Source organism: Catharus ustulatus, chromosome 2 (assembly GCF_009819885.2).
Source record: "Catharus ustulatus isolate bCatUst1 chromosome 2, bCatUst1.pri.v2, whole genome shotgun sequence".
NCBI lineage: Eukaryota > Metazoa > Chordata > Aves > Passeriformes > Turdidae > Catharus > Catharus ustulatus.
The window spans coordinates 32,822,295-32,849,719 of NC_046222.1; the positions used below are offsets into that span (position 1 = coordinate 32,822,295).

General features: G+C 43.3%; 3 protein-coding genes across 6 annotated transcripts in view; 1 reads left to right on the forward strand and 2 right to left on the reverse strand.

The window, feature by feature from the left end:
• Positions 1-324: 324 nt before the first annotated feature.
• On the reverse strand, positions 325-27,249 carry ALG8 (ALG8 alpha-1,3-glucosyltransferase). Of its 3 annotated transcripts, none has more exons than XM_042780150.1 (13): positions 27,174-27,249; positions 11,230-11,308; positions 9,784-9,977; positions 7,326-7,435; positions 5,969-6,036; positions 5,328-5,454; positions 4,633-4,736; positions 4,399-4,519; positions 3,965-4,104; positions 3,392-3,531; positions 2,635-2,732; positions 2,180-2,252; positions 325-937 (listed from the first exon to the last, which is right to left on the reverse strand). In XM_042780150.1, the coding sequence occupies exons 1-13, from the start codon at positions 27,185-27,187 to the stop codon at positions 706-708; spliced, it is 1,500 nt and encodes a 499-aa protein (XP_042636084.1). In that variant the 5' UTR covers positions 27,188-27,249; the 3' UTR covers positions 325-705. The 3 variants fall into 3 exon arrangements, with proteins under 3 accessions (XP_042636084.1, XP_032909525.1, XP_042636086.1); XM_033053634.1 differs by lacking the exon at positions 27,174-27,249 and adding an exon at positions 12,123-12,208; XM_042780152.1 differs by lacking the exons at positions 325-937; positions 27,174-27,249 and adding an exon at positions 12,123-12,202 and having other exon boundaries at positions 2,176-2,252.
• KCTD21 (potassium channel tetramerization domain containing 21) lies at positions 13,407-27,390 on the reverse strand. Of its 2 annotated transcripts, none has more exons than XM_033053636.1 (2): positions 27,317-27,390; positions 13,407-19,009 (listed from the first exon to the last, which is right to left on the reverse strand). In XM_033053636.1, exon 2 carries the CDS (start codon positions 18,978-18,980, stop codon positions 18,198-18,200), a length of 783 nt encoding a protein of 260 aa, XP_032909527.1. In that variant the 5' UTR covers positions 18,981-19,009; positions 27,317-27,390; the 3' UTR covers positions 13,407-18,197. The 2 variants fall into 2 exon arrangements, with proteins under 2 accessions (XP_032909527.1, XP_032909526.1); XM_033053635.2 differs by lacking the exon at positions 27,317-27,390 and adding an exon at positions 25,417-25,769.
• The window catches only part of USP35 (ubiquitin specific peptidase 35), a 29,072-nt gene continuing 28,532 nt past the window's right edge, over positions 26,886-27,425 (forward strand). Inside the window, exon 1 of the mRNA XM_033053632.2 lies at positions 26,886-27,075. The gene's annotated coding sequence lies outside the window, so the exon portion shown is untranslated. The remainder of the gene's footprint in view (positions 27,076-27,425) is intronic.

Consider the following 27,425-nt stretch of genomic DNA (forward strand, 5'->3'; position numbering starts at 1 on the left):
TTACATGAATTACAAATACAGCTACGCAGCCACATTATCTGATACATTTAGTAGTGTTTAAGTACTTCTTCATTTGAGTAGCATGACTCAATTTGTTCACTGGTCTACAAAAAAAAGCTACTAGAAGAATATTAAAACGTATTTGCAAAGTATCTCTGAGACAAGATCAACAGGACATGAACATATTAAAATCTGATATTTGTGTGTGCAAGAGTTTGACAAAGCACCTCAGGAGAAGTTTCCAGCTCTACACTACATCCTTAGATGTGTGGGTGTCCCACAAAAGCAGGGTTTAGACAGGAGTTGAAATAATGCAAGAAATGCTCAAACAATACCAAGTTTTTAATTTACAAATTCCATAGAACATTTAAAACGCTCTCCCCTACACAGCAGTCATCCCTCATAATTTGCCACAGCAACTTTTATTCAAATATGAACCATAATGGGAAAATCAGGCAGGTTTTCCCTCAAGACAGAAGTCTGGACCTTGTTAAGCTTCACAGTTTACGTGCAGCCCTCCCTGTCACTGTGACAGTGCTTCTGATCAGAGGTATCCTTGTTGGGCAGGAGTGGTACAGGAGTGTGGGAAGAAGAGCTCCCGCGTGGTGATGGCACATGTACACTGTGTCTCATGGATGGCCTTGTGACTGCATCAGGAATCCCCTCCAAAAGGGGTATCCTGGGACTGGTCCCAGCACTGTGGCTTTACTCAGCCTTTTGTCTGACAGAAGTTCTCTCAGTCAAGACAGAGACGTAGAGTTTCAGCCAAGCATATGTGATTCCCAGAGCACAGTACACAGAGGTCAGCAACAAGGGGACAAAAGGGAAGCGTTGTTTCCAGGGGGTCAGGGGAAATATGACTTCACAGAAGATTTCCAAGGGCACTAGTTGGATGAGGTAGATTGTTTCAAGCCAGTTAAGTAGAGGTTTCTCTCTCCTGTCAGAGAAATTAAAAAAGAGGCAGTGTTAAAATATATGTTAACTAAAAATAACTATTCTGTTTTTCAGCTATCCCAGTGCAAAGAGAATCTCCCATTAAATCACAATAATGGTTTAAATAACAAGTTAAAGAGTTTCAGTAGGAGAAAGCTACAGTGTGACAACCAAGAGTACAGCTCAATGCCCTTATCAAGTTCCAGGATGCCTTGGAAGCCTAAGGAGAAACCTCATCCATTGCTCTCTTCACTTAACTCTATTTCAGTGAACAACTGAACAGCCCTTCAAAGACTTGTTCCACCAAAAGTTATTCTACAACCAAAGACTGGAAATATCAGACTTTTTTAACCTCTTCCCCCAAGCTTTCTGTAGGATGGACTTTGTGAGCTGATCTCTCTTGCAAAGGACTGATGGCAGGAATTTCCTGCTGGTAGTTTAAAGGGAATTTCATGTTTTGGCAAGTTAAGAACAAGAAACTTGGAAAAGCTTCCTCTCTTAACAAAAACTAAGCTCCTATGGAGGTTTTTAGCTAGAGCTCTTGAGACAGAAGGACTGAATGCTTAAATAAAGAAAATCACCTACAAAAAGTAGGCTGAATACACGTTTACAGTACTTCATTACAAAACCTTCATTACAGCTTGGATTTGCCCTGAAAAGTCTGGGAAATAGGGAAGTGGGGACTGCAGGGGTTATAAGGATAAGCACTGTCTTTGGCCAAGTGGTAAGAGATCCACAGGCTGTGAAACTACATAGGATGACTCTGGCAATTCTATGGTCTGCCAACCAAGCACTTGCGGTTTTGTTGACAAATCACAGCTTGCAAATGAACATTATTTACAACCCGTCCCGTCCACATATTAAAATACTAACTACTACTGCAAAAATCCACAGTACAGTAAGATAAACAATCTACAGACAAATCACTGTAGTAAATCCTAGAATACCTAATTAAATCCTCAGAGGTTACAGCATCACAACTCCATGCTTTAACAGAGCATGAGGCAGATGGGGATCTAGAGCCTCCTGGGACTAACTGGGCAGCTGTCACAATAACCAGGACATGCTGCAATAATCCTAATTTAAGCACTGCCTCCTGAGAACAGAGGCAGCAGCATCTTTTGACTAGTAACACCTTAATTTGACTCTTCAGCATCAGTTTTCTGTGCTGTTTGCCCCTTATGACAATGGTTGCTCCCAACACCAGAAGAAATGTTGTTCTTTGAGATCAAATTTCTTTAATTACCTGAATAGAGATTTCAATGAAGAGAAGCTATAAACAGTAAACAGCAACATAAGCAGTATTTTAATTGGAAGTTCTGAAAAACAAAGAACATTATGTACTTTTAGAACTAATTATAAAAAGCTTTTGCCATATATATATATTGTAGTATCTTTAAATCTTACTAGTTACATTTGCTTTATCTGGCTTTATTTTCTCCAGACCTACATGTTTTACTGCTTAGGATACCTAAGAATAAGCATAAACAATTATTAAAGCAAATGCCAGGCATTTGCAATACACTTACTTCAATTATCTATAAACATATAGTTACTATTTGAAATAGCACTACCAAGTAAGATTTTCTTCAGAAAATCACAAACTGAGAAGTGACTAAACCAAAAATGACAACCAGATCAAGACTACTGAGCTCTATGTTGCAAACTAGATAAAAATGAACTAATAGAAGAACACTTTACCTGGTGGTGTGAACAACAATGGAAAAAGTGAGAAATGCCCTGTTGTTGCCAGAATCAAGTAGATGCCAGCATCCTTGGCTCTCTGAATAGACAATAAGCTAAAAACAGCAATTTGTTATGCTTTTGTCTTTTAGCAAAGAAACCTAATTTCAGCAGAAAACCATACAATTCACTGAATAACAAGTCAAACAGTTTCACAGTTAACTGTTAACACTGGACCTGTCTGGATGAACTGTCCTGCTTCCAAACCACGTGGCCTCAGAGATGATAACACACGAGAAAAATCAGCCAGGAAACCCTCCCTCAGAAAACCACACACTCACTGAACAAAACTACCAGCAAGGCCCAGCACAAAACAAGAGCTTAAACATCACAAAATCTTGGAGGAAGAAAAATACAGTTTGTAGCAATACTGGCCAGGCAGCTTATGAACTACAGGTTCACTTCTACCCTAGGCAGGCATGAAGCTCTTTTGGTAGAAGCTGTGTACTGCATTGTGCTTGACCAGAACAAAAGATCCCTTTCCTCAGCTGGTTCCTGAGCAATCTATCCAGCATTTTATAATATGAATCACAGCACTCATCAAGGTTTGAACTGTGCCCAAAATTAAGTCCACTATACTGTTACAGCTTAAGGCATTCTATACAAGAGTTCCTCTCCTGAAGTACACTGAAAACAAAGTGATTCCCTTTCAGAATTCCTCAACAAGTGGCTGCAGGTTCAGTTTGGCCAAATACTTTGTACAAAATTCACTTACCTTAAAGGCAGAATAGCAAGGAGTATTGCTTTCTCATGCACGTGCCAGCCAAACATGAAGGAGCTCAACGCACAAAGAACAAGGCACTGCAGAAAGCCTCTGGGCCCTTGAGGTTTAAACCAAAGACAGAAAACAGAGGGCTAGAAACAACAGGCAAAAACAGGACTTCAGTGAAAAGCTTGGTAATTTTGAAGACAAGCTATTGTCCAAAGAGATTTGTCAATGTTACTAAACACCACTGCACCCAGGTTGTGCCTGCGTGGTACAACATTATATAGCACTGGAAGAAATCAATCTATTTGCATGTATGAGTAGAGGCTGAAGGATTTCTGTTGAAATATCAGGAGGGAAAAGCAGACTGAAATACCACAGCCAACTCTCCACTATTTGTGTTGCATCCAAAAACTGTCTTCCAATCTAAGCCACTAAACTCATTTTATCAGTCACTACATATTAGTAACAACGTATTTGTTGCCCTAGAATTAAAATATATATATATGTAGTACATACTATAAATTAAAACCTACTAGGGACAAAACACATCAAATTTTAAAAAATATTAGTTTTCCTTACCAAAATAGCTATGAAAGTACAGATTAATGTTGCCAGTGGAGTCACTGAAGGGAGGACAGTGTGCTGAAACTCTTGAACCAGCCCTCCTGTCATGGAGGCTTTAGGGATTTTTGTACCATCAAGAAAATTGCACTTCAACCCTAAAAACAAAACATAAAAAAGCACAAACTGATAAATGTTAATAAAGAAAATGAAGTAGCTGAACTAAGTACATGGGCAAGATTTTTCTCTTTTTAAAGGATGACAGAAGAAAGTGATTTATCTCTGACCTACCGCTGGTAACTTATGCACCGGATTATGTGGAAAACCATACAATTTATGGCAATCTGAAAACATAATTTACTGCCTACATTTCAAATGGGGAAGACTAAAATCCAGAGAGCTCTATCTGCAAAAAAAACCAAAAAACAAAACAGCAGGACTGACATACTAACCAAGAATTGTCAGTGCTTTATCCATGGCATTATACAAAGCCCAGAAGTTGGGGGCCCAATAGGCATGACAGAGACCTCGCTTGAAAGGGAAGAGCCGTGAGATGACTTGAGGCAGCTGACCCTACAGAAAACAAGACCAAAGAAATGGCCTCTTTAGATGAGACGTGGTTTGTATTTTTATAACTAAATTTTCTAGCTGTTCAGGGGGATAACATGTGAAAAAGGGGTTATTACCAATACTAGGAAGGGTCCCAGTGAAAGAGCAGAAACAAGACAGACAATCAGTCCCAGGAGAGTTACATGAAGAAAGCTGAAACTTCTCCACTTCACGGATCCATCTAAAAGAAACAAACAGATTAAAGAAAAAGTTGCTGTGGGAAGTGGAAAGGGAGACAAAGCACTCCCCACTGACAAGGAATTGCTAGCACCTATCTAAAAGGGGCACACAGCCTTTTATGTCAATATATTCAGCTCCTGAATATAGCTGGCATTTCTTTTGCCCACATTGCAGCTCCTGCATTATACAAGCTTTCAGTATTTTCCAAATTTACATTCCCTGTTCGCATGAGGAGTATCAGGCATGTTTCAGTGCTAAAAAGTGGGGAGAAACACAAAGCAGGTCTTTGAAATAGCTTCTGATACTGTCTAATTGTTCCATATCCAGAATAATTCTTATGGCTTCCACGTGCCACCTGCAGTTTGTTCATTTGGTTTTTCTTAACGAAGAACTCTAAAAGGAACAGGAATTATACAAAACAAATATATTTCAAAGACTTCTCAGGATCCTACCAATTCTGCTCTCAAGCAGAACTTTTGTTTGACATACTGCCAATTTTGTTCCAACTGTACCTGCAGGTCTTGAGTGCTCCCCTAATTTCAGTGATTAACACAATTCCCCTCAAAAGCCAGTGAGGAAAACCCCATCTTACCTGCATTATTTGCAGTAAAGCAGTAGGATCGTAACAAATAAATGCCATATGCTGGGGCCACATAAATGTAGATGTGTTTGAAATGCAGAAGAACAGCAAAAAGAAGAGCACCCTCCAAATACCTTTTCTGAAAGAAAACAAAACAAAACCTAAACTCTTCTCTTGGTAGTCACTTTTAATGGTCCTCTGTTGTACACCTAAGGTGATGGGACATTTTTTTTATATATTAAAAAGAATATTTACTTCAAATTACAAATCCAGTAGTGTTATGCATCACAGATTAGGACAAGGAAACTATCCTGTCACACAATCACCTCTTCACAGCTTCAGAAGTATGTTTTCTAACGACTGGTGATTTGGAAGAAGATAAAATGCCAAGAAATGATGCCACATTGCTCAAGGGTAACAATGAATATAGCTTTCTTATGAGGAACTGCAGTGCTGCAGCATCAGCAAGCAATTATGATGAATTTCAAGCTTTTCTCTTCCCCAAAAACTCAATAAATAATTAGACATCCAGTTTCACACAGCTCAACATGAAGCCACTACCACTGCCCACACCATGAGTAGCCCTATGAAGTGAATTAATACAGCCAAAATATATACATGGCAACAAACAGACAAGAGTAACTTGGGTTTACCTGACAGAGCCGAGCAACAGAGAGAAGCATCAGCCCAAAGAGGAAGCCATTGTACTGGAAGTGAATATCTGAACTTGAGTCAAGGAATAAAGCAAGCTTTCTTTACTACTATGTTTTCTGAAGAAGACTCAAAGTTATTAGGAATTAATGAAAATTAAAATAGAATTTAAATCAAGAAAACAACCGTAAATTCTTACCACATAGACACAAGTAATTTTTAACCTTACCTGTAAGTACTGTTAGACTAATGTTGGCATATTACCTTGATGAAATGAAACACAACAATCTATGTAACACAAACCAAAAAAGGTTAAATCTCCACTTTAATTTGTAAGTTATTAGTTTCTGCCACACATTGCTTAATGGATGGTGACAGTAGCCATCATTTCTCTACCACCTGTAAGCAGGCAACATACACAAGAACTGTGACAGAGAAAATGAAGTCCTTCCTTTAAATGCACACTGTGCCAAGACTGATTTGCAGTAATTTCAATTTCCAGAGTTATTTTTATATAGGCTATGGACCTGTTGGAGGGCATTCAGAGAAAGCCATGAAGATGCTCAGAGGGCTGGAACACCTCTGCTATGGAGAGGGGCTGAGATAGGATTATTTCAGCCTGAAAAAGGGAAGATGCTGGGAAGAATCTGAAGCCCCTTTAGAAGGTGCTTTGAGAGCTGGACAGAGACCTTTGACAAGAGCACAGAGTGACAGGGCAAGGAGAATGGTTTAAAACTAAAAGAGGGGATGAGGGACTGACACAGGTTACCCAGAGAAGTTGTGGATGCCTTTATCCCTTGAAGTGTTCAAGGTCATGTAGACTGAAGCTCTGAGCAATCTGGTCTAATGGAAGGTGTCCCTGCCTAAGGCAGGGGGTTGGGACTAAGTGACCTTTAAGATTCCTTCTAATCCAAACCATTCGATGACTCTACGGTAACTTCTTTAGAAAGACTTTCTAATTCCCATATAATGTTAACCAACTGAATACAGTCTGAATCTTAAAGCACTCTGAGGATTTTCCTTGCCATGGGACAAACTTGGAACCACACCCAGAACACAGAGCCTCTGCAATACTCCTGTAGGCAGGCAGAGGAGGAACAAACAGCCACCAGGAACACGTAAATTGCTGCCAGACTGGTTGGTCCTCTTCCACTTCTGGCAAATCAGACCAAGAACTAAACTTCCATTTTGCCAAATAGTAATTCTAATGAAGACAAAATCATTTAACTAATCCCAGAGACAAACCCTGCAGTGTTACTAGCTATGACAGCAATAATACAGGATTGTGCCACACACTGTAACAGGCTGTTAAAAAAACCAAACAAACCACAAAGAAACCACAACGGTTTGAAAGGATACGATCCACAATTAACAACCCAAAATTCCACAAGAGCAGAACAGCAAGAATAAATGTTGGTTTTTCCAGGATATCCTTTGCAGCTCGTTTTCCATTTATACATCTGCAGCACCTAAACAAAAGCAAAAGAAAAGAAGCTTTAATTTAAACATACAAGCAAAAACATTGTTGGTTTTAAGAGTTAAGGACTGCACTTACTTTGAAATTAGCCATTTTACCAGGATGCAAGACAACAATAAAATTCTTGCTAAATTCATCAAAGGCAGACAGTATCATGAACATGAACAAAGTTTAGCAAAAAAAGGATTTTCAATTTCAATAGCTGTGGTGTGTTCGACATGCTAATGCTTACATTATGTAACAGCCTCAGGTTCAAGTCTCCCATTCAGTGTAAAGCTGTCATAGCCTGCTTGCCATCATAAGCAGTGTATTGCTACTTTTGGAGACACCATAGGGAGTTGTATTTAAAGTCCTCAGCTGGACATGAACCTCTCCCTGGCTACCACTATCCCCTGCCATATTATGAATCATTTTTGTTGGCTAAAAACAACTTACAGTAATTTCACGAATATAAGCCGCAGCAATTTGACAAAAATTTTGGTGGAAACCCGGAAGTGCGGTTAATAGTCGGGGGCGGCTAATCTGTGAATAATTTTCTGACATTTACAACCCCAGACGTGCCAGCCAGGGCGCCGAGCCAAGCACCTGCCAGTAAAAGCCGGCATTCCCTGATTGTTACACTGTTACTGTGTTGCCCTGGCTCCCTGCAGGCAGCACGGGGGGCAGGGAGAGAGGCGGGAGAGCTCTCTTCTTCCCTCCTCTGCCGCAGCCCAGGGGAGGCTGGGGGTGGGGGGGCGCGTCGCCATTGCTGCTGTCGGGGAGGGGGGGGGGGGGCGCGCCGCCATTGCTGCTGTTCGGGGGGGGGGGGGGGGGGCGCGCCGCCATTGCCGTGTCTCGGGGAGCCGACGGGAGCCCCGCGCCGCCATTGCCGCGGCTCGGGGAGCCGACGGGAGCCCCGCGCCGCCATTGCCGAGGCTCGGGGAGGAGGCGGGGTGCTTTGTCCGCACCCGCCACCGGCGCCACGGGTGCGGGAAAGCTCCGTCGCCGCCCGGCGCCGCTGCCGTAGGAGCGGGAGAAGCTCCGTCCCTGCCTGCCACCGCGGGGCAGCGCCGACCCGGGGTGACCGAGCCCAGTGGTAGCGGCGGGTGGCCCGGAGCCCAGTGGCAGCGGCGGCCGGCCCCGAGCGGCAGCCCCTAGCGGGCCGAGCCTGCACAGCCTTAGCTCAGCCAGTAAACCCCGCCCCCCCGCGGTTCTGTTACTAATTGCACGCGGGTCCTCGCTGCGAACGACAGAGCGGCTTATATTCGGGTGCGGCTTATTTATGGACAAAACCCGAAATATTTGCCAACACCCAGAGATGTGGCTTATACTCAGTGCGGCTTGTATTCGTGAATTTACTGTACTACTCAGTGTGAAGCAATATGGTTCATGTGACTTCTGACAGCCGTCTTAAACCACTTAAAAAAGTTACAGATGATCTGTTTTGAAATACTGTTAATGCAACCTCCCTGCCATGAGCAGAATACCTTCCATTAGACTGGGTTGCTCAAATCCCCATCCAACCTGGCCTTGAATTTTTCCAGGCAGAGAGCATATACCACTTCTTTTGACAAAATGACCCCGTGCAGACAACAGCCCTGAGCCTTCAGCCTCACATTCATACCTCTGTGAGTCAAAACGATAAAAGGAAAAGAAGTCACAATGCAAAGCTAGCCCATTTCAAATAAAGAAAGTAAAAAAAGGAGATTAGGCAGTGCTCCTTTCAGAGAGAGTATGAGAATTTGCTACCCAGGTTTTGAGCAGAAAGAATAAAATGATGGAAGACTCTTACAGCCAAATCATTAAGGTAAGCAATGTATTTCTCAGAATAATCCCCCCTACTCTTTAGGGATAAGGTAAATAATTCTTCACAAAGTCAGGCCACACTGAAAGCATCCAATTACATCAGACTTGGAATAATCAAAAAATAACAAAAACCACCGGAGCAATTTTGCATATTTGATGATATTGCTACTTTGTGACCAATTTCCTTTATGCTTCTACTTTAGAAGACCAGAGTTATAAGAAAAATAACAGGGAAAAACTGTTCTGAGCACACCAGTTGTCCTGCAACTCCTACAAAAAGAGTTCAGTGACAGAAGCAAACCCAAGTATAACACGTGAAACAGCAGCTGGTGTCTCACTGCCTGCAAATCCATCGCATGAGTGCAATTTTATCTGCAAGAAAAACACGTTATCTTGTGTTTATTCCAAGATTCTCCTCGAAGAGGTTCAAGCAACTCTGGTATTTCCCTTCATTTACAAGCTTATTTGTAAAAATAGTTATTTGTTGTGGCTACAGAACAAGTCCATATATGAAGGACTATTCACTGTCCCTAAAATTAGAACATTAAGACTTACTCATGAACTGCATATATGAAGAGGCTATCTGTAAGGATGACAGAAAGCCTTTGGAAGAAGACTGTTGCACGACTGGCGTAATTCAAGTTTTCAACAACCAACATCTGGGGGTCAAAGTACTTGGCAATGTGAGAAAGCGCATATTCGAACCAAGCAAAAAATGGTGGATAATCCAGGGTCCATTCTGAGGTTGCCTAAAGACAAAATAAGATTAAATAGTTTATAACAAACCATGCTGTTTGCAGTCCTTCAGGGACAGCTCACTGCAGCAAGCCAGTTGATGCATTTTCTCTCAGTAACCTCTATGTAACTCAAACCACTCCACGCTCAGTAGCCAGCTCTGTAGTGCTTTAAGCTGCTCTCGTGCAGTACTGGTAGAGATGCGACACCTCCTGAAAAGTACTTTGTGCACATAACCAGTATATAACCGGTTTTTGTCTATAAATCAATTTACAGTAATAGGGTCAATATTACAAAATCTCAGTGAAATAGCTTAGAGCCAAAATTTATCTACATTAGAGTGATCACCAACACAACCAGCCTTGCTCCAGCCTCAAATTACTTTCACTCATCAGTTAACAAGTCTTAACTCTCATACAACCATATCAAGAGTAAATGGCATTATGTGATCTCTTCCCATAAGGACAGTTGTTATGCCCTGACCAAGAATTAACTCCTTGACTGTGAAAATAGGAGAGGAGGAAGGATGAAATGGGCAGGTTTGGATGGGGTGTATTTTTCAGTAAGCATGTTCGTAAATGCTTAAACTGTAATGATGAAAGGCATCCTGTGTTCTGGCATAGGGTTAATGCTGGCATTATAAAAATTTGTTTGTAAAACAGTCCTTGGATCAGTCCTACAAAGTTCTGACCTGCACAAATCACTTACTTCTAGATGCTTATGTGGAGTACTAGACACTACAGTATCTATCCCTGCACTCCAGCAGATACCAGGAGACAGATTAAAACCCCATTAGATAGGCTGAGTCTATGAAAAACCTGAAGGTGATTTGCCTAGATAAAAATCAATGCAAGCTGCTAACACACCAGCAAAGGCTCAAAACTTTAATACAGTGATTGATTTTGTAATGGATAGATGTATATACCCCTTGGCGTGATTCACTCTCTATTCTGGTAATCACGCATCACCAGTGAGAAGAGCACACACACCAGCAATTTAAGGGTAGGATGCAACTTGCTCTTGTGCTACACAGCCCTCCCAACAGCATCCGTGCCTTCACTGCTTTTCCCATTTCACCTTCATAAGTTCTTGCAGGTTCTCCAACTAACTTTCATTTTTTAGCTAAATGCTACACAGAGCCAGCAAATTGTGACCAGCATCTTTTTGTCCCACTACACGACAAAAAGTCATCAACCATCTCTTCCAGCATTCACAATGTGCCCATAATTCACACACAGCTAAGAAACACCCCAAACATGTCCTTACCTCGTAGTACCACTGAGAAAGGGGCAAGCTGTGGGTGATGGCAAGCCAGTTCCTATGGACTTCGAAATCTGTGGAGTAACTACAGAAGGTGCATGTTAAGAGTCACATACATGCATGCACTTAAAGGGGAAAAATTTCAGAGCACATCACCACATGCATATAAAAAGGAAGCCTCTATTTATCAGCTCTAGGACACCACTGTGATCAAGTGACTGATGCTGCTGCTCAAGAACTCTGTGCCAAAGATGTGTCTTTGGCAGGGACACCTTCCACTAGACCAGGTTTCTCAAAGCTCCATGCAATCTGGCCTGGAACACTGCAGGGATGAGGTATGCACAGCTTCTCTGGGCAGCCTGTGCCAGTGTCTCACCAACCTCAGTAATGATTCTTCTCCTGACATCTGATCTAAATCTCCCATTTTATTTAATTCAGCACCATTCCTCCTTGTCCTGTGACTGATCAAAACGTCAATACAGGTGCTCATGGGCAAGAACTATTTATAGCTTGGCTTTTTCGGACAATTAATACGAAATTCCAAGCTCTAACTGAAGTTTAATAGCAATCTGTTGGGTTTTTTTTCCAGCATGAAATCTTAAAATTACACAGCATTACTGTTTCGGCACACTTAAAAGCCTTCCCGAACAACAGCCAGCCGGAAGGGGCCAGAAGAGCTTCCAGAGAGGAAAGCAGAGCTGTGCCACGCGGCGGAGGCAGCGCCGCCCGCTTCCCTCACGAACCCGGGAACCGCACGGACCTTCAGGGCCTCCTCCGGAGCGCGGCGCCACGCTGCCCGCGGCCGGCCGCCCTCAGGGGCTCGCGGCAGCCCTACGCCACCCGCCCCCGTCCCGCCCCGTCCCGTCCGGTCCCGTCCCCTGCACAGGGAAGCTCCTTACTAGGCGGGGATGAGGAGGCACTTGAGGAAGGACACGCCGAGCGCCAGCGCGCGGAACCAGCCGCGGCCGCCCGCCGCCATGGCGCGCGCCCCCTGCCCCGCGCCGGCCCCGCGCATGCGCCGCGCCCGCCGCGCCGGTTTGAAGCGCGCGCGCCCGCCCCGCCCGCGGTGTCGGGAGCGGGGGCTGCGCATGCGCGGGAAGCGCCGCGCTCCGTGAGGCGCTGGGATGGACACACGCTGGAAGAGGGGAAATGCGGGTTGGGTAACAGAATTCTCTGCTGTGAAGGTGGGGAGGCACTGGCACAGGGAAGAGTTAATGATTAGCCTGCACGAACACAGATGAAGAATCCAGTAAGAGAACACCTGAGAGCAAAAATCATTGGATGAAGAGGCGCGAGAAGAATGAGTGCATGGACTGAGGGTGTGAAACCTCAGGGACTTCTTTGTTGTGTCCCTCTGAGCAGATACCCAGCTTGAGCTGACCTGCTGCTATTACTATTTAGTACCAGGCTATTACTATTTAGTTTTAGCAATCCAGCCCGTGAGAGCGCTGCAGGGAAGCTCGGGTGAGCCCAAAGGAGGAGAAAGTCTGCCTGGGAATGATTCTGGGTGAGCCAGGAGTTGGTGGTGCCGTGAGACCACCCCCTGCCCCGGGCAGAACTTGCTTTAAAGTACACCAGCTTAGCTCTGCTCCGGGGAGCTGCCATCTCCCACCTGTTCTGCTGGCGTCCAAGGCAGCTTCCCCGTACAAAGTGCTCTTGCAGAGGAACAGGTCCACATCTTTTTATTACCTTTCTGCCAGCCTGGAGGGTGGATGCATGCAAGGCTGATGCCTCTTTTTAGCTTCCTTACAGCAAACCTTTATCTAAGAATACTTCCTTATAGAATAGTAGGAGCTGCATGTAATCATACAGTTAACATGTCCAATTTTTATTTTCCTGTACAGCAGCAACGTACTATGGTTTGCTCAAGCTCTGGAACTAGAGACGAATCTAGCAGCAGTAAAGCACCAGAGTTTAAGAAGTGTTCTCACTGGAAAAATGTTTATAAATGTTTGAAACATAAATGAGCTAATGCATTTTAAATGGTTTTGATTATTTACGAAGGCTTGTTCATCCAAGTTTTCTACAACTGCACTTATTCCTGGGGAGCTTGTTGCAATTCCCAGCCACTGAGAGGTCGAGATAAGCATTGTAAGGAGGCAATAGTTAGAGAAAGGGACAGCCACAGTGGCAGCGAGCATCACTCATGCTTTTTTCTCAAGAAATGTGTCAGGCACAGCACCTCCTGCTTCATTCACATTTTATTTGCTGCTTTCTAAAGTACATATTTGTAACAGTTCACAGAAAGAGTTGCAAGTAGAGGAATGCAATCTAATTTTTAAAATACCATAGCCCTACAGGCCCTCTGTGACGGTGGTAAGCAATAAAGACCATCTTCTCACACTTCAAACAGTATTGATTCAAAAGCATGGCTTTTGGTGAGCTGGGGTCCAAATTCTGATCAATGGGAAAATCCTGCAATTAGGAGTTAGAGCATGAAAATACTGAGGGGAATGCCAAGACAACGAGGAGAATAGAAATTATTAGATGTAGCCCTCCCCTATAGTGCTTTTTTTTTTCTGAATTGACAGGGAAAACTTTCCTTGTGTTATTCCCAAGTGAACCTGTGAGCTTGATCTAGATATTTATACACAATTGCACAGACTATCGGTGACTGCCTGTACTAATTCACCTATGAGACTGATACTGGGAGGGCCCCATATTAGCACTGCTTGTACCCTGCATGTTTGTGTCCATCAGCATGTGGATGCAGAATGGAAGATGTATGTTTCAAAATACACTGAAATTCTGAGCAGTGACACCAAGTTCTACAGGATGGGGTGAAAATAAAACTGCCCAGAGGAGTCTTCTTCATAACTTCTCCATTAATTTGTGAAGTATCAGAAGATCCTACACTAATTTTCCATAGTCTGTGGCTGAAGGCAGTATTTATCACTTCCACCAACCTTACTTACGGACTCCACCAGCCTTTCCACCTTGCTTTTTATTCCTGGGAGTGAATCTGATTGACTGCAGATATTTGCTGCCAGTGAACTCGAGCAGCAATTTATACTCAACAACCCAGTTATAAAGTTCTAAGTACAGCAGTGCAAATGTCTGGTGATTTGAGGCACATGCAAATTGAAGCAAAGCTTCCTGCTCCCAAGAAGCTACTAGCATAAGTCTTGGCATGACTCATATTTAAAATGCATAATAGGAGATTAAAACTGGAAAGGACCAGTGAATCATTCCAATCACAGACTCTTGTAGCAAAATCTTTGTCTCCATTGTTATCTTGCTGGGTTTTTTTCTTGAACACATCAAGATATTTTTATTCTCTCCCTTCTAAATCCTGGATTTCTTGTTAATGTGAATTCTTTCAGATCTAACTTTTTACAACTACTTCTTTTATTTCTTTACCACTGCCTGCAGAAATAAACACTCCTCCCATCAACTCCTCCCAGCCTTTAACAGCTGTATAAACCAAGTATCTCTTATTATTTACATACAGTTTTAGTCTCATTATTGTAACTGGGCATTGTTAGATACTTAAGACATATCAAGCCTAAAAACGTTTAAAGAAATCCACAAGTGATTCTTTCTGGAGTCTATTAAGATGTTTCATTATAGTCTTTTTGCTATAATACCACTGTGCTATGCACATGTCCAGATCTGAGAATGCCATTAGACTACAGCTAAAATCTTGTTTATCATCTGCCCTAACTCTTGTATTATTCTCCTCTAACACTACTGAACACTCTATTCAGCGGTCATTTACGGAAAAAAAAAAGGAGGGGGGGGCATTATAAAAAAAAATTGCAGGGCTTGGCCTCATTTTGTACACTAAGGTATTGAGGGAGACAGGCATATGACAGAATCAGGAGTTATGCACCAAGATGTAGAAGAAAACAGACACAAAACTTTAAGGGAAGAAAATGTCATTAGATCCTTTCCAGGAAAAAAAACTTTGTTCTGAAAGTGAATATTCCGCTCAGCAGTGAAATAATTTTTAGATATATAAATCTGCTAATAAATTCCGAGTGCTTTTCATGACTAGTGATGGGGTTGTGCTATACTTAGTATGGCTTTGTGCATCTTTGTTTCTCTGTAATTCAGGAAAACTCTTGAGAAGACTCATTATCAGTGCTGTTGACTGGTAAACAAAAGCAAGTTACACCTCCAGGGCTCAGAAAAAGTAGTTAAATAAAAAACAGCTATTCAGATAAGATGCAAACAAATACTCTGGAGAGAGAACGTTCCTATAAACAGTCATTATATCGTAACTCACAGACTGCAGAACTCGGGAGCAGCTATAAATTGAACTTAGTGTGGAGTTTGAAATAGCTGCCTTTGTAGAACATATGTTTGACTGCAATCACAAGTGATTCACTTACGCCCATTTCCAGTATAAATAGTGCCTCATACGTAAGGATGTTTATTGTGCTTAGCAAGTTTGAGGAAACTCAAGTTTTTCTGTTCCTCCCAAAGCGTGACTTCACTCATGTCTTTATACTGGTTGGAAATCTTGCATCTATCTATATATATAAAAGAGAGATATTTTGCACCTCACTGTCTATTAATAAATGACAGTATCTGGGGCCAGCTGTACCTTTTACTGACTTAGTTGCATAAGCACAAACCAGTGTGTATTCAATTTGTTCATCTTCTGCATAACAACTGATGGGTTAAAGCACTCCAGGTGACTCCTCTTACTTGTCTTTCACAGAAAAATGCAGTAATGATTCAACTCTCCCATGGAATATTTTATTTTGCTGAACCAGACTGGAGCAGTACTGATCCAGAGCTCTAAAGGGTATAGGTCAGACTTTCCCCCCACCACCCTTCCAAATGAGATCTAAGCCCACTGCTCTTACCTTTGGATAAACTCAAGCTGACAGAAAACAAATTCTTACTGGTATTATTTTAGTCATGACATACAAGAGCTCCGGTTACAGATCATTTAAAATCTACTCTCGAGGGTGTGGGTTAAAAAGAAATATTGTCAACAGTCCCCAAAATCTCTGTTATCATAAATTCAGCAACAGCATATCTGTTTCAAGTTACAGATTTGATGAAAGAGGGTTCATTTTACTGATCATAATCTTATTACCAGCACAGATCATCCCTTTGCCAACTGACTGGCAAACTCATGCTTTGTAATTCAGGACTGGGATGGGAAAAAAAAAAAAGAATTCTTCCTAATGCAACTAAATATAGAAGAACATGGTGACTCAAACTGGAATTTGGTCACAAAATCCTGTTTACAATCCTCAAAATACACAAAATGTGCCACGTTTAGTGGTTCTGAGGGCTTCAAGCCCAATCAGTGCTTTCTGACAACGTGGTCCCATGTATATCATGCTGGTTTAGCACCAAGTCAGACAAAGGGCAGTGGTTTGTAACAACTGCAGAATGTGCATTTTACCCACCAGCATGCTGATTTGTGTTGTTCATGCAGTCACAGTTTGGGACAGTAGAAATATATTGATCACACTGGTTTTTTACAAGAAAAAAAGCTTCTTTATGCTTGTTCACAGGTCAGCTTAATGTAACAACAGAGTAGTTACTTTGGGAAACAAGAACATGCACAGTACTGAGCTTTGCAGTCCTGTGCCAGAAACCTTTGGAAGCACTAAAACTAAATGCAAAACTTAGTTACTGCATTTTCCCTTCTATCTCATTAAAGATACCTGAATACGTTCCAGAGGGCCTCTCATGCACTCACAGCAATCTGGTTAGGGAAATACAGTTAAGATACTTTTAAACATAATTAGCTGAGAAAGAACCATCTTGAATGTGGCACAAATGATGTTTAGAGACAGCATGCAGCTAGTGAGTTATCATTACAGCACAGACCAGGTGTGCAGGGAAGAATTTGACCTCTGGTTTCCCACTGCCTTCCCTCTGGCAAGCAGACACTGAAGCCAAGCAAGCAGGTAAAATTCTTTTAGTGACCCTGACCATTTCACAAAGATATTAAACAAAAAAAGGCTCAATAAACCAGGATAGGAAAAATGACCCTCTGTTTTTGCAATGAAAAATATTAGGTGTAACTTGGTGAGAATGTTGTCTTTTCAAATGAAATTCATTCTACCTAGAAAGCATCCCATGCATTCCAGGCACTGCTGAAGGGACATATGCCCAAAAGAGGCTGAAATGTTAGAAGACATTTGGGGCGCTCTGCCCCAAAATCTGTCTTCACCTTAAAAAGTTCCAGCAGCATCCTCCAGACAAATATTAACATTGTTAGAGAAAGAAAACGACTAGTTGTCTCGGATGCCTTTGGAATGTAAAAGTTTAATCTTCTTAGTTTGTAATAGCGCCATTCTCTCTTCTATGGCTTCCTTGCCAGTCACATTATTCCAACACGGCTTCCCTGAAAGCAGAATAAAGCAGGGGCTTCCTCACAGGGTTTAGAAAAAAACCCAAGCCAGCTTCACAGGGTGACAGAAATCCTTTGTTGAACCCAAAGAGACGGGATCCCTCACTCATTTTCAACTTCCACCATCCTTTACAGCTGCATTGAGTGCAGGTGGGAAAGCTTCTTCTCTGCAGGTCCAAACAAGTTTCTTGAATGCTCTGCACAGGTCAGCAGGACATGGCAAATGTGCTCCCAGGGCTGTTTGCTGCACTGCAGCTCCATGGTATCTTTCACTGCATCCATTCTTCAGATACGTTCCAAACCATGGTTACGGAACCCTGTCATCCCCTGGCAATGCAGGTCAAGGATCACTCATTTTCCAACTGGAAAATGCAGAGAGGACAGAAGTTAAGTGATTTTCCCCAGAACTGTATGGCTGGTCAGAGGCAGAGACAGAGCCAGTCCATAATTCAGGTGCTAGACAATATTACTTCTGTCTGGAATATGGACATATTCTGAAAGGTCGTACTGGTAAGTACATTAAAGGAAAATCATCTCCTTGTTAGTGACTCTTAATACAGATAAGCATGATTCTGAATTAGGCTGTAAGTGTGTTTTAAAGGGAAACACTTAACCTGTGTTATCTCCATGCTAGCACCACAAACAGCCATTCCTACTTGTACCGAATTAGGCGAATAATCTTATTATTCATGAAATCTGAAGTATGTGGATGAGCAGAATCTATGCAGAAGCCATCACTCATGGCTATTTTCAGCACTTCTTCCACAAACACCTGGAAACTATTGATTTGCTTATTATCTGGCACCACCCAGAGTCTCTTCAAGTTCTGCCTGGTGTACTCCTCTTCGGGAAGGCCTTCCACACTCGCAACCCAATCTAAGGTCAAGTGGTTGGGGTCCTGCAGGTAACTGGATATTGAGGAAAGGTTTCCATTGAAACAGTAGTACAGTTTGGAACCAAGAAGCTTCAGGAACAGGCATGACGTGGAGAAGATATGAGCACTGAACACTTCCATGTTGGAGGAAGACAGGCTGTAAATCTGCGGTGCTTCTCGGACAGTGAAGTGAACAGTCTGGGTCTTCTGATCAAGGGTGATGTTGAGCATGGCATTTTTCTCTGCTTTAGAAAGCTCCACCTCCTTCTCCTGCAAGGCCTCAATCAGGGGCTGAATTTGATAAAAATCTACTTCCCGCCGCAGTAAGCCCATTTCCTGAAAATCTTCGGGGAGGTCCAAGTGAGAAGTTCGTAAAAAGTTCAGGATATAGCGGAAGATTTTGCCATCTCTGTCAATAAAGCAGTTGCCTTGGCTGTCCTTCTTGGTTGGGATCTTCCCACTAAACATGGCCCCCAGCATGGAGTCTGGAAAGCTAGTCAGAGTGGACAGAGAGGTGGTATACAGTTTTCCTCCAACATTGAGCGTGATAGGTTCTGACATGATGGAAAATCACGGTGCTGGGACTAATTCTAAAAAAAAAAATTAAAAAAAAAAATCCAACACCACACATTTAGTTGCATTAATCTTTTTGAAAGGTTAAACTAGAGAGATAAATAGTCCTAAATATATAAGGGGAGCCACATGTCAAGAATTCACCATAGAAATCAGAAGTGAGAAATTAATTTTTGAGGTTGTATCTTGAGAACAAGCATAAGGATGTTTTTTCTCCTAACAGATTTGAGCAGGACTTTGTTTAATTCAATTTAGTACCAGAAATCATGAGTCTTCCAAAACTTTACAATTATGCCAAAAGTGAATCTCTCCCACCAATACCTACAATAAGGGCTGACTTCAAAATAGTGTTCTGGGCTTGTATGATCTCATTTCCCTCACAAACAGAGAATTTAGGGGGGGCAAAGGAGGACAGTACAAGAACTGGACACAACCCAACATCTTCCATAGTGTTTGAAGATAAGATTAAAGTAACAAAGCAGTTCAGCAGAATCCCCTGACATAGGTCTGAGTGCAGTCAGCATAGCAGGAAGCCAGACAGCAGTTGCTGCCATAAGCACACGACAGTCTGTGGTTCCTTTCATTAAAAAAAACCAGCAAACTTTCTCCTTCCAATGTGCTTTACCCTAGAAAACATTTTCTAATTATTTGGGGCCATATGCCAGCTGACATAATTTCCATGCAGAGCCTCTGCCATCAGCTGACACGAACTAAGGATATGATTTTAAGGTGCAGTTAAGCCTTAGGATGGGGCATGCATGACTCCCTTTGCCCTCCCCCATACCATCCTCTTCCCTTATGCCACCTCTGGCACTCATCTGATCCCACAGTGAGCCAGTTTAGGGAGAAAACCCAACGTTTTCTATTCAGCACGTTTTGCTGTATGTTGGAACTGGACCAATGCCAGGTCTGGGGCAAGGGAAAAGAAAGGAGCTGTGCAGCTGTCTCCACTGCAGCTCAGCTCAGCTCAGCTCAGCTCAGCTCAGCTGTCTTGTGCAGGTGGGCTATCATTCTTGCTACCTGAAGACCTGCAGATCTGTTTTGCCTTGTTTGCTGAATCTAAATAAATCAATTGACAGTTCAGCAGGAAACCCACCAGTGTTTGCTTACAGAGGCAGGAGGTAGCTCTTGCTGTAATAACTACAGCCATTCAACAGAAAGCTGCCAAACAGCTCCCTTAAAATTGAACTTAAAGTGCAGGCATTCTCCTAACTAGTCATGTAAAAATCATAGACACTACCCACTATCATCAGCTCTGGAGTCACAGCAAAATGCAGATAAGGAGAAGGTCATCTTGTGCTGGAATATAAATTCTATTATGGCTACTAAAACCCAGATAATAATGCTAATGGCACTCTAAAACAAATACTCCTCTAGACAGCAGCACATTTTGCTAAGAAAAACTGGCCCAATGTAGGGCAGATAATTAACAGGTCAAAGGAGAGCCAGACTATAACTTGTTGTTTAAGACTAACATTTCACTTTCTTCTTTAGCCCTTGGCACACAGCCTGTATCTCACGGCACAACAATGGAAAGGTGAAGATCTCTAAATCTAGAGCGCTTTCCCTGTGTATCCCTTAGTCCCATGGCATCCAGCAAAACTGACAAACAAAGATGCATGTGTAGGCCAACACAACAACACGTGCATCTGTGGCCACAGACCATCCTTGTGACTAACCTCAATCAAAATATATACTCCAGAAAAAACTATCTGTTCCAGTGATAAACTCCCCTTGGCACTGCAGTCTCAGCATACTTCCCACTCTTGAAGACTTCAACCCAATTTAGAGTCAAGAGCAGTTTAAACCTGATCATGTGGGGGCTTCAACTGATCTAATTCTGTAGCACCAGTGACTGCCATGGATTTTTCCCCTAAGGGCTTGCAAAATCATCTGCAAAAGCACTGCTACAAGAACAATCAGGCATTCACAAAAGCAGCCTAAAATGGGTTTTACTTTTTTTTCACATTTCATCAAACAGAAGCTTCCCTATACCTCCCTACAAACAACGCAGCCTGTAGAAGCAGGATTAATAGTGATTCCAAAAGCCATGTTCACTGCTTCCCGTCTTTGCTGCCCTTCAAACTGCTGTAGACTAAACAACCTGTTCTTCCTTCACAGGTGAAGCTTTCAGATTTTTGAGCCCAAGCCTGCTTATCTACACCATGAGAGTTTTTTTCTCATGCTGTCTGCCAGCCTTAGCCAGACACAGAGGTCTCCCCTGATGTGTCTGTGACAAGGCTTCACTTGGCAGAGCTCATGGTCAAGAGTCACAACCCGAAGACTACCACGCAGCCCAAAGCCACAAATCTTCATTTCAAACTTGTCGTCCATCCTAGGTTTACTCTGATCCAGCACCTCACTGAATGAGAGGCAGATGCCGCCGTCCAACCTGAACAGATAACATTTAAATCTCCTGTAACTGTTTTCTTATCAGCAGTCCAAAAGGGAGCTGCCAGCAAAACATGGCAGTAACATGAGCTCCCTGAAGCTGAAGACCGTATCTGTGCTGTCAACAACAGCACGAGAAATCTAACCAAGCCTTAGCTCTGGAGCTGGAAGAGTAGCACAGAGATTGGCAGCCTCTCAGCATGTGGGCTCTGCTCCTCTCCCACCTCTGGGCACTGCTCAAACTTGTCCTGGACAGCCCATTCTGCTTATGGCTATTCTGCCATAATGCTGGATTTCGCTCTCCCGGCACACCAGCCTGCTCTGATTTTGAACCTGCCCATTACCCCTGCACAGGATTAAATTTTAAACATTTAATGATGCAAATATCTTGCCCATGGATAAAGCTGGTTTATATCCTTATAGCATGAAGATGAATCTGATAGTCTGGGAACCTCAGAAGACCCAAAAACATGAGCATAAATGAGTATAAGTGTCTACTGGATTTATCATCAACCTGGACTTCATGCATTGACCAACCAATATACTTGACAGTAGCTGGAGGAAGTCACTCTTTGCTGCTTTTTTCCCTAAAAACTTGTTTATGAAAAACTGTTTTTCATAAACCAGTAAAAATTGAAATGAAATGGGTTGTAAGTTTTCTCTCTTTAATCACTCAATCACCATTTACTAGCATGGTTTTTCAAGCCTGGGTGCTTTGCTAATGCCATATAAAGGTTGTCCAAGAATGCAGTGTGAAAATCACTTCTTCTTGGTGAGATTTCCACAAAGAGGAGGTACCAAGAGCATCTGATCTTGGACATGGGAGGCTACTGGTCTAGTGGAAGGTGTCCCTGCCCATGGGCCTGGGTTGGAACTAGATGATCTTTAAGGTCCCTTCCAACCCAAACCATTCTATGATTGTATGATTCTGTAACCTGCAGTCACCAAGAAGTACAAATTGGGTTACAGTTCTTGCAAGCAGAGAATTACAGTAAAGTCTTTTGTGTAGCTCCTCCCCAAGTAGCATTTAAAATTCACTCAAATTAGGTCTGCTGGAGATCTAATTTGACAGCTGAAGATGCAAATTTGGCTGAAGAACACAAGATTTATTTTGTGCTTCTAAGAGCAACCTGTATTTAAATATCTCTTTTAATGTCATGGAGGGGGGAAAGTCTACATTTGATTTGATCTTATCACAGGATGTAAATTGAGAGAAACCAGCAGTGCAGTGGTCAGCTTTAAGAAAAAGTCAAACTCGTGAACTGAAGCTGTTGTCCGAGCATCAGAGCCTTTCAACTGACCAGAGTTTGTAATTTTTAATCTGGGTTTTACTCCTAGGAGCATCCTTAACAGCTGCACAGAGAACATTTCTGTAATAACCCTCTACACCATGAGTTTAGTTCAGCAAATAACGCTCGGAGAATGATGGGGGTTGACACAGCAGGGAGGTATGCAAGTATGCAAAATTTTAAACATTTAACAAATTTTAATTTTTTTTAAAATCTAAGACATTTAACATAATTAATTTTAAACATTTAATTTAAACATTTTACATTTAACATTTTTAACATTTAACAAAAGCTAACTGTTTTCACTGGTCAATGCCTTCATGTACTTAGAACCATCACTATCATACCACTTTGTTTCATAATCATTTTGAATGTAAAACAGCTTTGTATAAGCTTATTTCCCCTCTTCTGTATTCATCACATTTAAGAGCACTTTAATTAGCTAATAAATAAAATTCAGTATGCATAATTTAACTGCGCGCCTGCTTCACCCAGCTTGGCAAAAAACCACAAGTGTACAATAATCATCAAAGCAAAAAAAAAAATCCATCAGCCATTATTTGCCATCGTAAGTAAAAATGTAGACAAATAGCACAAATATTACTATGTTTTTTACCACTGAAAAATGCATACAGCTGTAATCTATCCTTTTTAGCAAAAATAATGCAGTTTAATAGAAAGTCTAAAGTTATAGATATGTTCACATGGCTGCCAAAAGATGGCTATAGCTCTCTCTCTCTACACACACATATATATATAAAGACAATTTTAAATGGGATTATAATTGGGAAAAGAAACTGTCTTCCCCCACACATTTCACTTCAAAAATGTCAGAGAAGGAAAATGAATCAATCCTTCTGGATTTCAGAGGCAATGCCCAAGATGTGGATATCCAGCTGATCCTAGTATTATTCAGGGGATTTAATTAATGGGATTAATTAGACACAGAACAGCAAAGCAAGAGCAATCTGTAATTTGGTTGAAGAGGATCATGTTGAGTTGTAAGGTTTCTGAAGTCCATCCCACAGGCTGCTTAGGGCCTCTGAAGCCCTTACACATAGTGTTAAAAGCAGTAAAATTCTAGCATGCCCTGAAATATGGTTAACATATGCTGTTACAGAAATAGAGTTTTTGCTGCAAGATGTAGCATTACAAAGTCATTGTTTTTACAAAGTCATTGTTTTTAATGGTTTTAATTCCATGGAATCACACAATTATAGAATGGCTTGGGTTGGAAGGGACCCTAAAGATTATCTTGTTCCGCCCCATGGGCAGGAACACCTTTCACTAGATGAGGCTGCTCAAAGTCCTGTCCTTGAACACGTCCAGGGATGGGGCAGCCACAGATTCTCTGTGCTGTCTGTACGACTGCCTCCTGATCTTATGTCTAAAGTATTGCATGGCTGGTTAATTTTATCATGCAGCCTTCAACAGCTCACCTGTGAAGCATCCCTCCATAACCAAAACTTGGAAAATCTGTATTTAAGACAGTGAAATACATGCAGCTGCTGTAAGAAATAGCTGAGGACTAACGATGAACTGCAAAATATACACACAGGAAAAAGAAAAGAAAAATTTAAAAAAATAAGAAATTAATTATTTAGGCTGATGTAATGAATGATGCCTAAATGGCAACAGAATTAAAGCAAGCCAGGGACCATTTCTACTAAGCATCAGGAAGAGCAGCCAGACTAAAAACCTCTCTAGCTTTTTGAGTATTGCCCAAGAGAGCTGGTGAAAGCCACATCAAGTAGACCAATCTTACAAGAGACAGATCAGGTAGTGCTTTATAGGAAGTAATTCTGCCTTGGGAGGGGCAGGATTGATTTCAGCTCAAAAAGAAGTATGAAAAAAGAAATAGCTGGGCACCTGTATGGCTGCTGGAGACTTTAAATGGGATTCAGCAATAGATGGTTGTGCAGGATGGGGCTCCAGCCTGCTCCATTAGAGCATATTAACTGTGAGCACATAATCAGCCAAAGACGTTCCTTCCTGTGTGAAGCTCGTTCTGCTTTGGGTTTTGCCCCAGTCTCCCCACACCTGGCACGTATCACTTTGCTCCACTGTCTTACTGAAATACATGTTTTGGTTTGAGGTAAAAATTCCAGTTTTTACAAAACACTTGAACCCCGAGGAAACAAACAAACAAACAAACGAATGAACAAACAAACAAACAAACAAATCCTCATAAAGTTGAGAACTCCAGACCTAGACATAGCCAAGCCCATGGCACTTGCTGTAATTCTACCTGCAGAACAGTTCTGTGCCTTGTCCCTTCTCAAAGGGACAACCTCGTGGAGGAAATCCAAACCCTACAAGCTCACACCTTTCTGTGTTACCGGGGCAGCAAACAAGGCAGTTTGAAGCCTAGGAGTCACCTCATGAAACACAAGATAAAAATAATGATAATAAACTAACTAAAGGGGGAGAGCAGAAACAACAAAAAATAGTATTTAAGGGTTTAAAAAACCTCAACAAACCCCACCCCAACTGATCACTCTCTCAGCTTTCAGCAGACATTAGGCACTAATGAGAGATGAGTTTTAGGAAGAATTTTGGACAAAATCCTTTGCAAGGACAGACTTGTCCCTCCCTTCACATACTCCTGATGCACATTTACTTAGCTCATCCTTTACTACAGAAGGTTAAACATTCACAATATAGTCTCTGCACCCTACATGCTTATTTATGGCAGTCTTAGAGAGGAAATCCTATGTTTTCCCATCCTTGAAGAATGCACCCACCTGATTTTGGACACTTAATATGAACCCCTCCAACTGAGCAGCACGTAAGAGGCTTAAATTCAGCCGGTGAAGCAGAGCATGACGTGCCTGCCAGGAGCAATGGATCCCAAAATGAAGCGCCTGCGGGGAGGCACAGCAGCCCTTTGTTTCGGGAGTGCTGTAGTGCCTCTGGAAATTTCCAGCAGGCGTTTGGGGAAAGGCCGCTCACCCCGAGGCTGGCACTGGGGACGCGGCGACGAGCTCTGGCAGGGGACTCAAATTCCCAGCAGGCGTGAGGCAGGAAACGACAGGTCACCCTTCCTTTCTCTTCTTGAGACAGGCTTGCTATCGATCTGCCGGCGGCTGCAGTGCTGGAGACAGACACACGGACTATCCGCCTTCGGAGCGCAGCCGCCTGTCTGCCCGTTATTTATATTTAATTTATATTTAATTTTCTGACCCTGATTTGTTGTGCACAGAAACGCTGCTCTGGCAGTGAGCCGCGTGAGGGATGGCAAAGAACGAACGGGAGTTTCGTAAGAGCCCTGGTTGCTGTGGGCACGATGGGTGTGTGTTCATCCCTTCCCAAACCTGCACCTCCGTGCCCTTGAGCATCTCGTGCGCCGCTTGCTTAGGGGTGCAGCTGAATGCAGGAGGCTTCGCCTAGGCTCTCTGCAGGCGCTGAATTTACACATGAAGACAAGGGGTAGGGAGGCAGAGAAATAGGGCTGGTGCCCAGCTAGTAAAGCAAGGAGCTATATAAATCAAAGGTCAGGTTCCTCCCGAGAGGAGGAACAAAAGCAGCAGCGCACAGCAGGGAGCAGGAAAACGAAAAGAAGGCTAAGTGCTGCCGAAGGAGAAGGGCTGCCGACAAGATGGAGGGGGAGAGGGAGTGCAGAGCTGCAGGGATGCGGCTGCAGCCAGGTCTGGGGAATAAAGCCGAGGTGCTGCAGCGCCCAGCGCTCTCCTGGGGCGACCCTGCACACCCGCAGGCTCAGGGGGTGCTGGAGGCAGGGCAGATAGATGGTCGGGAGGGCACTGCCACCGCCTGCCGAGAGGAGCCTGTTGGGCTCTCCGGGCAGCGGCACTTTTCCTTCCAAGCGGATGGAACCCTTTGTACAGTGCAACATACCCATTTAATGCCAGTGCTGGCAGAAGTTTTCACTGGTTTTCAATGTCTCGTCCCAGCACCCATTTAAGTATCACTTGGCATACCTGGAGTATCTTCCAGATACTCTTTATTTTCTTCATGGACCACTTTATTTTGTCCCTGAACAACTTCACGGCACACGTGGTAGCCCACCACCTGCTCAGTGGACACACGGGCTGGTTCAATAATCCAGTTTCCACCTCATCTCTCACCGACACCACTGCTTCCAGAGCATCCCTGCAATTCGAGGGCGGCTAATTCCCAGTACGGATGCTGCCGCACCACAGCAAAACCCCCTCTCAAATCAGGTAGCGAGGTAGGCACAACCCAGAATCAGACCCTCTGGAGGGCATATATCACGCCCATCACCCGGCCGGACCCAGCTGGCTGCATGTCCTGGGTATGGGCATACAGGGCTTGGATTCGCTGTGAATACTTCAATTTCGGAGCTGTTTCATTGGAAGGGAACAGGGGAATGTGCAAAGTTTGCAAAACGGCGCTGAACCCCACCCCGTTACGGACAATCGTAGGTACGACTCCTCCCTATATAGCCAGGCACTCACACTACTGAATTAGCTTAAAATGCTAAAAAAAACCCCCTCCAGATTCCCCTTCAGGAGGGGCTCACCGTCCTTCCCGCATCCCACAGCGGACCAGCTGCGCGGCTCGCCGCTCCCCGCTTCTCCCCGTGCCTCAGTTTCTCCCTCCCCCGGGGAATTCCGCCGGGGTGCCCCGGCCCTTCCCCGGCCCCCAGCCCCGCCGGGGACCCACCTGCGCCCCCTCCAGCCGCCGAGCTCCGCCGCGGGCCGGGAGGCGGAGGGAGGCGGAGGAAGCGGGGGGCGCGGCGCTCCCGGCACGGCCCGGCTCGGCCCGGCCCGCT

Bases quoted from the DNA above. Each gene is read 5' to 3' on its own strand.
- ALG8 (XM_033053634.1), bottom strand. From the start codon at position 12,202: ATGGCGGCGGGCGGCCGCGGCTGGTTCCGCGCGCTGGCGCTCGGCGTG. The intron at 7,436-9,783 runs GTAAGTCTTAAT...GCTTTTGTTTAG, and splicing joins TTCATATATGCAGTTCATGA to GTGCTGCAGATGTATAAATG. The intron at 2,733-3,391 runs GTAAGTGAATTT...TGCTGTTTTTAG, and splicing joins CTTGCTATTCTGCCTTTAAG to CTTATTGTCTATTCAGAGAG.
- KCTD21 (XM_033053636.1), bottom strand. From the start codon at position 18,980: ATGTCAGAACCTATCACGCTCAATGTTGGAGGAAAACTGTATACCACC.